Source organism: Paramisgurnus dabryanus, chromosome 24 (assembly GCF_030506205.2).
Source record: "Paramisgurnus dabryanus chromosome 24, PD_genome_1.1, whole genome shotgun sequence".
NCBI classification, from domain to species: domain Eukaryota; kingdom Metazoa; phylum Chordata; class Actinopteri; order Cypriniformes; family Cobitidae; genus Paramisgurnus; species Paramisgurnus dabryanus.
Genome location: NC_133360.1, coordinates 2,957,435 through 2,971,726, shown reverse-complemented (window position 1 = coordinate 2,971,726; position 14,292 = coordinate 2,957,435). Strand labels below are relative to the sequence as shown.

General features: G+C 35.4%; 1 protein-coding gene across 2 annotated transcripts; it reads right to left on the bottom strand.

Annotated features, from left to right (window-relative positions):
• Positions 1 to 1,301: 1,301 nt before the first annotated feature.
• On the bottom strand, positions 1,302 to 14,162 carry LOC135721143 (uncharacterized). 2 transcript variants are annotated; one of them, XM_065243310.2, is made up of 11 exons: positions 13,859 to 14,162; positions 13,124 to 13,450; positions 11,588 to 11,923; positions 11,382 to 11,501; positions 9,430 to 9,768; positions 8,932 to 9,231; positions 6,643 to 6,951; positions 5,845 to 6,168; positions 3,415 to 3,453; positions 3,248 to 3,280; positions 1,302 to 2,973 (listed from the first exon to the last, which is right to left on the bottom strand). In XM_065243310.2, the coding sequence occupies exons 1-11, from the start codon at positions 13,899 to 13,901 to the stop codon at positions 2,939 to 2,941; spliced, it is 2,205 nt and encodes a 734-aa protein (XP_065099382.1). In that variant the 5' UTR covers positions 13,902 to 14,162; the 3' UTR covers positions 1,302 to 2,938. The 2 variants fall into 2 exon arrangements, with proteins under 2 accessions (XP_065099382.1, XP_065099383.1); XM_065243311.2 differs by having other exon boundaries at positions 1,302 to 2,970.
• Positions 14,163 to 14,292: the final 130 nt, after the last annotated feature.

Genomic DNA, 14,292 nt, shown 5'->3' with positions numbered 1-14,292 from the left:
CTTAAGTGTCAAAAATTTTTGTAAGGAGAAGGAGCAATCAGAGGGTAAGAAATATTTATAAAGAAGCTGAAAGCAACTTTCAGTAAAGTGTAAGATTCATTCATAAGTTCTTAAGTGATGCAAACTGAGGACTACAGTGATTTCAACCTAAAATGGCCGCCCTTAACCTCTGAATCAGCCAATAGCAAGCTGGCAACGTGTCACATGTGGCCTACAGCAGCTTATGAATCATGAAGATATTACAATTATATTAGTATTTAAATATTTTAATTGAAATGTGTAACAATATTACAAATAAGCACATTAATTTATTTTACACAATTTTGCACCATTTTAATTAAGTTTCAACATGTTAATGAAAAAGACAAACGTGATGCTATTTAAAAATTTAAGATGACGAAACAGGCTGTTTATTAAGAAAATAAGTAACTTAGATTAAATAACTTAGATAAAAAAATACTTTGATGATCAAGTTGGAATTCTCGCAAATTATTTACTCCACTTAAACATCATTGTATTTTTTGCCATCTTTGTCACTGTCACCTTTGGCTTGCTTACTGCTAACATTATGTTTTGGTCAGAGTTTTATACTCTAAAAATATAACTTTTATGTAATAGTGCAATCTTGCAGATACCTCACATTTATTTTTTTAGTTAAGAATGCCATATAGTAGCTACATTTTATGGTATTTTACATACCTGTCATACACTATATGGCTATATAATTTTTTGGATACAGTGGATGAGAGATGATGTCCAATACACACATCCTCTATTTTACCCACAATTCCCTTCTAACTTTAACTGATATTTCTTTTATTACCCTTGTTTATTATTATGTTGTTGTATTTTCTTCACAAGTAGATAATGGTTTCTATCTCCAGGTTTTTCAAAAACATCAAATGTAAACTTTCACTGTGTTTGGTTTCTAGACCGATCTTCAAGAACTCAATATTCATCAAAACAATCTTCTCATTTTATTCTATAATCACCACTTCATTTCTGTATTGTTCTTGTGATTATGGATGAGAAGTGTTAACTAACATTAAAGTTGACTACAGTATGTTTGAAACTTATATTTACATTTAGCAGTTGCTTTTACCAAAAGCGACAAAAGTGAGAACCTCAAAGCGATTCTGCAATAATATAAAAAAGTGCTACACAAACTAACTTACAATATTTTTTAAAGATGCTGCCGTTAAAAAAAAACAAGAGTAAATGTTGGATTGATTTACAGGCTGAGTAATAAAAATATTTCTGTCAAATTTTCATGGAAAAATTTAAAAGAAAGACACTTCATGTGACATTTTCCCATTTAATAATAATAATAATAATAGTGGTACATTAGGACTGAAATGATACAAAGTTTATTAATACTGCTATATGTATTCATTTAAATGACACATCTAAAGTGAAATAAAAATGCAGAAAAATATATTTGCTCAATTAAAAAGTGCAATAAAGTACGTGCAATATATTTACATAGCAAAAACATTTAAGTATACAATAGTTATTTAAAATACTTTGTTAAATAATGAAGACTAAAATAAAAACAAAACAGGCATCAATATCTTATACTGATCTGGCACTAAATGACCTACCATGTTTTTTTAATGATGTGCATTTTAAATACACACTGAACTTCCACAATCTCATTCATTAAAATAAAGACATGATCCTGTTATTAAGTGTTAACAGTTATAAAAATGTGTAAAACGTGTCAAATTGACTACACACAGTCAGATCTTCTATGTAATGCATATATGAGTGTCATAAATTAAAGTAATACTGTCTAGTGTCACACAATATCAAAGACATAAGAGTCAAACGGTTAAAGGTCACATAACACACAGTGTTTCTGCTCATCTTACATTAATCTTTAGTATAGAGTAGTATTACATCTTTCATATCTCAGATGAGTCTTTAGTTTTATCAGATTTATAAGAGACAAATCAGCGAATGTTCTCGAAAACGCATGAGATCTCGGAGGCGTAGTGCGGGAGGAGCGAGTCATGAGCAAGAAACACACACAAAACATTATCCCATCATCAAACTCAGACATTTGATGCAGTTTTACTTACCGCCTGCGACTTATGACCCAATTTCAATGAAATCCAGTGTTAAAAACAAACACACACGCAAAACTCTGCTGCTACACTGAATAAATAAACTCATTATAGTTGTGCGCAGGTCCTACGGCGTAGCTGACACGGCACAGGGTACTAGTGGACCAATCAAAGCATTTGCATTCCGCATAGAACTGATGCGCTGTTAAAAATTTGTCAGGCTAGCTAACCTATGCCGTAGAGGTTACGCACGACTATAAATTGGACTTAAGGCTGGCTTACTTGGAAAGCTGAACAAAGCTTTACATGCAAAAACACACATCTTCTTTCGTGCACTTGTTGCTTCTTGAAATAAAACGTATTGCGTGCAGTGATGCCTGTGACACCTACTCAAAGTTCTCGCTCTCATTTTGATTGCCGTGTGGGCATGCTTTTCTGATTGAAGTGCCCATAAAAGGAACATGGGATCATACTTAACAGGTACCCGTGTTCGAAAAAAACTTGTAGGAAAGAGGGGGCGGGAGTTTGGCACAAAAATACTCCGTAACCAGCTCAACTGTTTTTTTTTGACTCGACTACTTTTTTGCATTTGTTTAGCACGAGGAATACAACTCTTAAACTGTGTTAAGTCAGAATGCATATAATAGCATTAAGCACCCTCTTGAAATTATGTAATTTATAAAAGGTTCTGATCACTGTGGACGGCAAATAAATGGAAGTTCGTTTCCCTTTTTATCATTAAAAAAGCTTTAAAAAGCTTTTATTCCTTGAGCTCAACAGCACACAGAGGGTTAATCTATCCATCTATCAATCTATCTATCTATCTGATTTGTCACTGTAGATGTTGAGCATCTATCAGCTGTTTATTGCATTCAAGCCATCTGAATCATCGCTGCTTCATTTCCTGCTGAGTCAGGAAACACAGATTAAATAAAGAAAGAGAGAGAGAGAGAGAGAGAGAGAGAGAGAGAGAGAGAGAGAGAGAGAGAGAAATCAAAAGCATTATCATGGATTTATAACAATTTATCATCAAAATGCATTCAGAAATCACATTTTCAAAATCAATTAAACAATTAAGCATCATTAGTATTGGTTAGTCAATTATATCTCTACATTGTCACAAATGAACATTCATCTACTCTTTAAATGTATGCATCTTTCAATCTGTGTTGAACACATACCTGGCTTGTTCAGTCCTGTTCCACAAGCATGGCCTGTTTAAACAAACATTAAGTTTATTAGCAATTCTGCAATACACAACAATGTAATAATGCTTGATATAAATACAGTTAATATAAATCAAACTAATAAAAGACATTCAAAGATTGAGAAGTGTACAGAATCTCACCTGAGATCTGCTGGGTGGGATTGTTTCCACCAGACTTGGCTGTTAAAACAATAATCACACACATACATAAAACATTTAGAAATGTTTCTTCACATGTAGTAATAACTTCACAATACTTCCCACACATTGACTTTACTTTGGCAGGCATATTATATCCATACATACTAGGGGTGTAACGGTTCGTGTATTCGAACCGGACCGTTTCGGTTCAGGGCTTTCGGCACGGTGCGCACGTGCACCGAAAGTATTTTGTGTGCGCCTGTGCGGAACATAATACGTGCGTTCCCGCGAACATATTAAGTGGCGGAAGTCTCCGCGTTCAGCGCAAGTCTTCTGTCAAACATATAACATAATTCGGCCCGCAGAAAGATTTTTATTTACTTAGTTGTATATCCGTTTGATTATTGATGTAAACGTTTACGTGTCGTATCTAAAAGCGCATGTTAAACGCGTGTCAACGCGCTGCTTTGTTCTTTCAAAAGTGCGTGAGAGGATGCACGTCTTTCGTTGCTACGCATTCATGAGACGCGCTTTCTGTGACAGCAAGAATAAGGAATGCGTGATCAGATTTTTCATCTGCATATCACGTCAATCATATCATTGTCACAATGCGATCAGCTGGTCGGGACAGAGAAGAGCTGTAACCCGGGCTTACTCAGCTGTTACTCAGCTGCGGAGGGGTTCGTAAGTAAAGTCACAGCTTACATTGATGACACAAGCAAAGATTAGGAGAAACGTGCAAAAGATCAAAGATGGCTATGTATGCAGCTCACTAATCTCAAAATGAGTGTATAATAATTATATCATCATGTTGCTTGCTATGCAGTTACACATAGAGCAGTAATATTATTTTTATACAGAGATGGTACATAGCCAATTCAATTCTGTGAGTTAAACAATCCAAAATAAATCAAAACAGAAAATTTTTAGTGGCAAAAATGTAGGCTAATAGTTCATAAATGTATTCAGGAATTGAATTTGTTAGTTCAAGGTTTTAGTAGAAAAAGTTTAAGAGAAGGTTAAGATAAGAGTTACCTTCTGTTATAAAATAATGTAAAAAATAACTTTGCAGTAGTATTTTATTTATTATTTTTTCATTTTATATATATTTTATACTTTAATAAAGTGTTTAAAAAAGTGTAAACAAATTGTAAAAAAAAGTTTAAAGTAATAAACAACCTGCAGTTTAATGTTTGCATTTCTCCCTTACTGTACCGAAAATGAACCGAACCGTGGCTTCAAAACCGGGGTTCGCACCGAACCGTGATTTTTGCGTACCGTTACACCCCTAATACATACAAATACACACACACACATGTGACGTGCCCGCACCATCTACCAATGAGTGTGATGAGTCAAAGCCTTTAGGGCGCACTCACACTATCCAAACCAAACCGCGCTCGGGTGCGTTTGACCCCCAAAGCCTGGTTTGTTTGACTAGTGTGATCGCTCTGTTCCGCGCCCGAGCGCGGATTGGTTATTCGCGCCGCGGCCGGGTTGCAGAGGTGGGCCGGAGCGCGGTTCACTTGGGCTCAGGCGCGGAAGGCTGTGGTGTGAGCGCAATCGCGCCTGAGCGCGATTCAAAAGGTGAAGACGTCAGTTGCGCGACCACTCACCTTCATCTGCCTCCGTAAAAACCTTTTGATGCGCGCAGCGGGGTTAAGTGAATGTCCGAGCTGCGCACGTGACAGATCAACTAAGCAATATGATGACATGTGAGAGGGCTGTCTGTAATCGCGCACCAAACGACTCCAAATAAAAAACACAGACTTATCATTACAGTGGGTTTCAGTGTTAAGAGAGCTCTTTACTTCCTGCTTTTTTCAAAACAATCGCATCTTAATGACGAAAGCGCGCCCGGACACGGATCGATACAAGTACAGTGTGAGTGCGTGCATCTGGGGGAGTAGGGAGGGGTGACAATCGCGCTGGGGCTTGGTTTGGATAATGTGAGTGCGCCCTTAGTCTCTTGGGGATTTTCCAAAGATTTTGTGTTGAAGTTCAAGACCCGCAGAAAGTGCTAGGATTTCAGAAGGGGAATTTTTACATCCCTACAGAAATCTTGACGCAGCATTGTGTAGTACTTGTAAACTTGAAATCTGGGTTTTGGAAAACCACAATAAAGAGAATTACAGTAATCCAATTAACGCGATAAAGACATGAATTGCAGACTCTAGTGAAGCCTCAGAGAGAAATGGTTTAATTTTTGAGAGGAACCAGAGGTAATTGTAGATGCCAAAGTGAAAGTGAAAGGGTTGGATTAGTGAAATGTAATGTGAAATCAATAAAAACATTCAATATATTTTGTTAAATCATTTTATGGGCTGTCACATGTAGTAGACCATTTTTGGTCATCAGTGGGTAACAGATTTCAGAGAATCAATTGTAAATTATTCTGATATATGATAAAGTGAATTAGAAGTTACTCACCGAATATATAAAGACTGTATTTGACGTAGGAGATTTTTCCATCAGTGTTGGTCAGCTGTAGTGTGTAAAATCCAGCGTCTGATTTCTTCACATCTGTGATGTTGAGATCTCCAGTCTGAGCGTTCATCTTCAGTCTGTCTTTGTGCATCCAGTCATCTGTATATGAAGTCTTGCTGTCGTCTCCATTCTCTCCAGTTACCAGAGTGATTTCATCAGTTTTGCTCAATTTTAACTGATCACCTTTTAAGCTCCACTCCACCTGATCACCTCTTTGTATTTTACCTTCAGTCTTTAAAGTCACAGATTCTCCATCTTTCGCTGGCACTGTACCAACATCAAACACATCTGGTTAAACTAAAATTGGTAAAAATACTTAATAACTTCCAATAAAATGGTTGGTTTTATTTCTTGATTCTGATTGACCAATAGCTGGGCTTTATTGAGGATAAAACGCAGTAATCACCGCTGCACCCAAAAAATCCCAAAAACCTGATTGCACATTTAGGTCTGGATAAAAAATATAGATTTTTCCGATTTTAATGATACTTCAATTTAACGAAACAATATTGATTTGGGAAATCCCAGAATACATTTTTAAAGGGGTAGTCGCCATTTTTCGAGTTGCTTGTGACTTATTCAAGATACAGCACAGCATCTTGAAGCTTATTTCTTACTTATTGCTTGAAATGCTTTTCAAGGTAAGGTATTACATTTGCAGAAAACAAATAATTTTCATCAATCTAGTACATTAGTACAAAATACAATTATTCAGTTTAGTAAAAATAATAAATTACTCACCTAAGATGAAGACGTTGTATTTCTTGTAGTCAGTCTTTTTACCGCAGCAGATCTGTAGTTTATAAACTCCAGAGTGTTTAACAGTGATGTTTGAGATGGTGAGAGATCCGGTCTGCTTGTTCATCTGCATTAAGCCATTGAATCTTCCATCAGTAAAGTTATATGAAGGTTTATCGGTTCCTCCAGTCATTTGAGCTATAACAGTGTCTTCAGGTCCAAATCTCCACTGTATCTCATCATCTTTCTGTATTTTGGTAACACCAGTGTCTAGAGTGACTGAACGTCCCAATCCTACCAGTCTGATCTTCTCTTTATTAATAAAAAACACAGATCAACATTACATCAGATCAAATCAATGTGCAGAAGAACATTACATTTACTAGATCATCAAAGACCATTCAGAGGATTTTACACAAGTTTATTGCAGTGGCTGAGATATCGGACGATATTTGCTAATTTTTATTATTGCAATCGGCAGATAAATCTAAAAGATAAAGACATGGATGTAAATCCAACATCTGACAAGATAGTAAAATGACCAAACAAAATTATCCTAAAACAAGCTTTTATTGGGTATAGTATTGTAAACAATCCTTGTTGCATTAAATTTTTTAATTTAATTAATTTTTATTATTTAATATTGAATATTTAAATATGTAATATTACATATTATTTAATAATTAATTATTTAATTTAATATTAAAAATTTATTTACAGTGTATTATTTAATGAGTTGCTATAAATAAAAAAAATAAAGTCGAAATAACTTATGCGAATTCATCTTTATTATTATAGTTTATAACAACTCATCAGTATTTAACAAAGTTGTAAATTCAAGTTGAAAAAACTTAAAAATGTAAGTACAACAATGATTTTTTTTTTTTGTTACAGTTTAGCGATCATGATACTGTGGGGGTATATGTTGCGGTAATGTGAATCAGCACAATATATTGATCTTGTGGTATGGTTGGATATAATTTTAGGAAAGCCATTTGCAAACCTTAGCAAAAAAATGTGGTGCGCCCTATGCTAGTACTTCCCGTCACTGTTAAGAAGAATGCAAACTAGTGGTCGGGATGCAAACTCTTAACTTCCATATGATTGTATTTTAAAAAGATCAATATTGCATTTTGAGAATTGATACAATATCACCAGATTAAATATCACAATACTCAAATGTAATTAATATTGTGTATTGGGCAGTTGTAGCCTAGTGTTTATTTACTTACGGATACAATAAAGTAACCTAACCTAAAAAGAATAGGGCTTGGCTTGTAACCCGAGACTTGCCGGTTTGAGTATCACGGCCGGCAGGTTGCGACTGATGGGCAGGAGGCACCTGTCCCTAATTGGTCCTTGGGCATTGTGATAGCTTTCCAATGCTCCGGGTGTGTGTTCATGAATTGCAGTGCGTGTGTTTACCACTCACTGGGATGGATTAAATGCAAAGGTCACATTTCGAGTACGTGTTGCATACTTGACAAGCTTTTCACTTTTACTTTCACTTTCACAATATTTTCTAAACCCCTATTATTTAGTAAAATTTTCAGTTTATCTCTCATATCAGCAAATCTGCCCCACTGATATCTTAGTATCGGCCGTTAAAAACCCGATATTGGTTGACCACTAGTTTAAATATACAATTAACGAGAAACTATACTAGAAAACCACACCAGAAGCTCAAGAAAATGATAACAGCAGAATCATATAACTGAAATCTTTTGTAAAATGATTAAGTGGTGGTTTCCCGGACAGGGATTAGCTTAAACCAGGACTAGACTTTAGATTAATTAGGAAATATAACTAGTTATAACAAAAACGCCTTACTAAAAGCATTAATTGTGTGCATTTTAAGGGGAAAAATGTATTTTAAGATTGCAGATTGCAATTACGGTACATTCATTTGGGGTGTAAGCGTTGACGCTTCCCATTCACTTTTAATGGGTGACGTCATGCGCTGCCGAAATGAATTGTGGAACCCATTGTTAGCGGCAGAAGTTTAACATTTCTCAACTTTTCAAGCGGCAACGTGTGTGTCAACCAATCAGTTCGCCTTATGCAAATAACCTAGGCAGAGCCAGCCAATTACGTTTATGTAAGACCAGAGCATGTGTAGCGGCCACTGTGATGCCTTCCGTTAAGCGCTTATGCTTCTGTCCCGTGTGAATGTACCATCACATTTATTTTAGTCAAGGACTAGTCTAATCCCTGTCCGGGAAACCACCCCTAAAATGTAAATTTTTTAACTAATAAATATTATTACAGAAAGCCTAAAGTTCATAGACTTACCAATGACGACGATACAGAACTGAGAGCTTGATGTTCCTCTACTGCTGGTGATCTTCAGTGTATAATGTCCAGAGTGTTTAGGGTTAAGATCACTGATGGTGAGAGATCCGGTCTGATGATTCAGCTCCAATCTGTCTTTGAATCTCTCATCAGCACCACCATATTTAGAGAACATGTTGTCTTTTTTCTTGACTTCAGCTATGACCTCTTTATCTCCATGAATCCACTCGATGACATCATCAGCCTGGATATTATTTATACCAGTGGGTAAAGTGACAAAACTTCCCTCAGCTTTCCTCACTTTATCAGACATCACAGCATAGTGAAGAGAGAAACACAGGACAGAAATATAGCCATTAACATTTCATTATTAATCAGGAATGCACCAACATATCGTCCAATAATCGGTATTGATTGCCGATTGTTTAAATAAAAAGATTTTATATATTTCATTACCTCATTTCCTACAAACAAACAAACATCAAATGAGCTACTTACCATAGACGACAACATTGAATTGACAGCATGACGTTTCTTTGCTCGTGCTGAATTGAGAACATGGAATTACTCCACCGGTGATCTTTACTTTATAGTGTCCTGAGTGATCTTTCATGATGTTTGTGATGGTGAGATCTCCAGTCTGATCATCCAGCTTCAGTCTGTCTTTGAATCTCTCATCAGCTCCATCATATGTAGAGAACATGTTGTCCTGTCTATTGATTTCAGCTAAGACGTCATTATTTCCAAATATCCATTGGATCACAGCGTCTGACTGTAATTTAGAAACACCAGTTTGTAGAGTAACAGACTCTTCCTCAAACACTGACATTGACTTCTCTTTAACCGTCACAAAAAAAAGAGAAATATGAACATTAACAAAGATTTAATTAACAACTTTTGGTAAGATAAATTGTCCTCAAAATGTCTCAGGTTTTCTTAAGGGAATTTTAATCTTGTGACAATTTAGATTCCCCCTCAATTTTTAGTGGCACTGCAAGATACTGAAATCACTGTAATACCGCAAACCTTTCACCACAATATGCATGATTGATGCAATAACCAAATGACTAGAATACTTCTGCATTCTCTCTTCTAGAAAGTTATTTATAGTCAAAGTTTAGGTCGATGCAGACATTAGGGACTGGTGAGAAAAAAAGTGAAATGTATATTGGTCAGGGCTCGCAAAATCGCTAGCCCAATGTCCTGGGGCATTTGTGAATTTCTGTCAAGCTACCAAAATGTATCTCCACCCTGCTCGTCTGACTATCTTAGGGAGGAAAAATATATTTGAATGTTTTTGGATTCTCTCAGTTTTGGTTAGGTAATTATATTTGAATGTATTTCCAGCATTGTGTATTGAAATTGCGGTTGAATGTGCGCTCACGTTTACTTTCACTTTCCATTCGTGATCACTCGAACTGTAGCCTACAGGGTGCCGCAGTACTGATTGATGCTCTGGAGCTGTTGCGCAAAATTAATTTTTTATTTAATTTCAAATAAAATTAAATACATTTTTTACCATTTTAATTTTATTTATTTATTTAAAAAAGTATTTTTTGTACTGGTAAGCTAACATTACGTTATGTTCCAAATCTTGCTTGCAGAGAGTAACGTTTCCGACAAAAAGCATACAACATTCAGTTCTCTCGTTTATTTACCGGACACATACACGCAAAGCAATCTTGGTATGTATTCTTGTAAAAAACATTTGTAAATGTCTAGAAGTAAACATAATCAACTGAGAAAGAAATCAGATTTTGGACTCAGTGCTGAACTTGCTCTTAAAGCGAGAGTAGCTCCTATTTTTCTGATCGAAAAATTTTCCAATCTGTGACTGGAAAAACATTATATGATTTAAACCGTGAGTCTTGTGATCCAGTGAACTACTATTAAATAGTGATTAGATCCAGTGTGGAAATGGGGAGAAACAGTTTGCTTTCATGAATTTATCAATATTCTACATGAAAAATAATGTCTTTTTTATTCTGTCTGCTTATATTAACTTCGGGCTACCAAAAATTTAAGAGTACCTGCCCAAAGGAGATTTTAACATTTTGCAAACCCTGTTGGTTATAAAATATTTTATGTTTTTACATTCTAATATAATTCGTGGCATGCAGTCAACAAGAAATGCCAAAAGTCTGTGTCAGTTTGTACATGAAATAGAATTAACCCTATTTTCCCCACCTCAATACCTACCCAAGATTGCATTCAAAACCTGAATATTTTTTCAGCACATAAAGTCTATATTCATCTTCTCTTTATCTGTGTTTGTTTCATCTATCATGAGTGTTTTGTTTTTTTCGGATTGATATCAACATCTAAGTGTCTGATTCTTATCTGTTTAGTGTTTGATGCTTAGTTTTTTCAAGTCAGCAAGTGTTAAAAAGAAACAAACAGTTCTTACTGACTTTAAAAACAAAGACACATTTTGAAACTACTTTACTCACCTATTTGTTTTTTTAGTTTGGAGATCTTTCGGCGATAAAAAATCATACTGGCAGCAATAACAGCAGCAATAACCAGGAGAAAGAAAACACATAAACCTGCTATAACACCTGAAGTATTCCCTGAAATGATAAAGAGAGATATAAGAGAATAATTTAAACACTGCTGATATTAATAACTGTAATTCTGTGAAATTTGAGATACACACCGCTAACAGAAACACTGAATGTCTTTTCTATGATCTGTTTGTTGCTGCTGATCTTCAGTTTATAAACTCCAGCGTTTGAGTTTATGAAGTTTGTGATGGTGAGATTTCCAGTTTGATCATTCAGCTTCAGTCTGTCTGTGAATCTCCCATCATTACCATATGAGATCTCATTGTTCTCCTTATCACATTTAGCTATTAAAACACTTTTATCTCCAAATCTCCACAGTATGAACGCATCTTTCTGTATGTTAGTAAGATCAGTTTGTAGAGTAACAGAATCTCCCTCTTTTACTGACAAAGATTTCACTTCACCTGTAGTAAGTTCAGAAGCAGATTCTACAAGAGACACAAACAGAGATTTAATATAAATACAATAATGACTGCTAAGTTACATGATAGCATTTTAGTGCCATCTAAAAACACTTAAACATAAGATTGCGAGAACAAAGTCAAAATATATATTTTTGAAACTGTGGGGTGCCAACATTTCATCTTGGTCAGTTCCCAGACGGGTTTAATTCAGCACAAGGCCTTATTTATATTAGGACCCTTAAGAAGTTTTTACAAACTTACCTTAAAAAAACAACAGTGGTGTGAATCTTGAGACAAAAAATACACTGAATTAAGTTAAGATATGTGAATGCCAGGTGTTTTTAAATTAAAGTAGCTTAAACATTGATTTTAGTCTAGGACTAGTCTAATCCCTGTCCGGGAAACTGACCCTAATGAGAGGTTTCACTAGTCCCAGACTAAAATGTAGGTTTGATCAGCCTTCATTTAAAAACACCTTTTATTGACATATCTTCACAAATGTCAGTGCTGTTTTTTTATCTTAAGATAAACATCAGCATTGTTTTTTTTGTAAGGTATGTTTATAAAAACTACTTAAATGTCCCAAAATAGCTATGGCCTAGTCTTGGATTATTTAAACCCTGTCCGGGAAAAAATTACAGACACTGGGCAACTGAGATTATAACTTCAGACATTACAGGAGAAGGGGTTTTAACATAAAGTGGTATGGTATCTTATGCACAGAATCCATTGGCACGACTATGTTTAGTGATACTTCTGCTTTCCAGTCCAACAAACCCAAGTTTTACTGACCTGTGTCAGTGGACAAGCCACTAAACGGAGTGGCATGAGCCACTGAAACCGGAAGTACCACTACAGTACCACATAGTGGCAAGTGCTAATGGCTTCTGTGTGTAATGCCATACCACTTTATATAAAAACTGCTACTGGATTACAGGGATCTCTATACTGACTGTAAAAACATGATGTCTAGGGTTCCTGCTCATGTTTGTGAACACAGGACAGCAGTTGTGACCAAAGGGTTAACCTGTACTGTCTGTAATGTAAAGACAACTAACACATCGAAGACAATCTGGAAGATTTACAGAGACGATCTTTAAAGAGAACAGACAGCATTGATGATAAGTGAGGTGTTTGTTTCATAACACACATTTAATATTTGCTGAATGCACTTTTATAAGCAAACTTCACAAAATCTTAATTATTCCAAAAAACTTCTCATACCTTTGACAATAACATTAAATCTCTTGTATGATGTTCCAGTTTTAGTGTTGATCTCTGCGTAATAGAGTCCAGTGTGTTTAATTCTGATGTTCTTGATGGTGAGATCTCCAGTTAAGGTGTCTGATATCTGCAGTCTGTCTTTAAATCTCACATTAGTAGAATCATATGTGACCCTATATTCAATCATTTGAGCTAGAAAACTAGTTTTTTCTTTGTCTGTAAATCTCCACACTATCTTGTCAGTTTTCTGTATTTCAGTATCAGAGTGTAGAGTAACAGATTCTCCCTCATACACTGTCACGTTATCTTTCTCGGCAGCAAACACACCTGCAGACACAAACAGAGACAATAATTCAGAGATTAAATCTATCAGACTGCTGGTAATGTTAGTAAACAGATCTAACTGAGAATATTGAGTCTTGTCTAATAAACATGATCTGACCTGTTATAATGTGAGAAAATAACAAAATCTTTCAGTCAGATTATACAACTGAAGAATGTGCTTTGTATTTGTTAATTAATGAGCAACCATAAATCTTATTGCGAAATATCGCTAAATATAATCGCTTTATATTTTACCTAAATATTAAAATTCAGTCTGTATTTATGAATGGAAAGCATACAATCGGTCTACAAAAAAACCATTGTAACTGAACACATACTGCAATCCTAAAGAAATGTTTTACGTCATGGTTCAATGTCCCAAAGATGTTAAGTTTAAAATCAAACACTTACCGCACACGAGTGATAAAACAATGAATACGAAAGTGTTCTTCATACTGCTGTTGATTTCAGTAAAAACTGTCTATAAATCTATCTTGTGTGGGTTTGTTGGTGAGCCGCACCCACACTGACCGACAGCGTCTTTAAACACACTTTATAACACTACTACTAACGTTACTACTAACATATATAACTTGATATAAAACAAGAACTAGAAAAAAGGGGAAAACCAACTTCAATGAACATAAATCACTTCAGGTTCTCATACATTCCGAAAATGAGTTCGTAACCGTTACACGTGACTGTGTCCGTTTTCCTTTCGAAGGATGCAGCCTCCGGAGGCCGTATTTGTAGGCTGCATACGTCATCTGAGTAAGACTGTCTTATCTCAGAATATTAACAACTATTCGTACAGTTAATCGTAAATTGTGGTTATATGCTTATGA

Excerpts from the sequence above, each read along its gene's own strand:
- LOC135721143 (XM_065243310.2), bottom strand. The coding sequence starts at position 13,901 with ATGAAGAACACTTTCGTATTCATTGTTTTATCACTCGTGTGCG. Across the intron at positions 6,952-8,931 it reads GTTCTGTATCGTCGTCATTG|AGAAGATCAGACTGGTAGGA; the intron begins GTAAGTCTATGA and ends TTATTAATAAAG. Across the intron at positions 2,974-3,247 it reads AACAGGACTGAACAAGCCAG|CAGGAAATGAAGCAGCGATG; the intron begins GTATGTGTTCAA and ends TTCCTGACTCAG.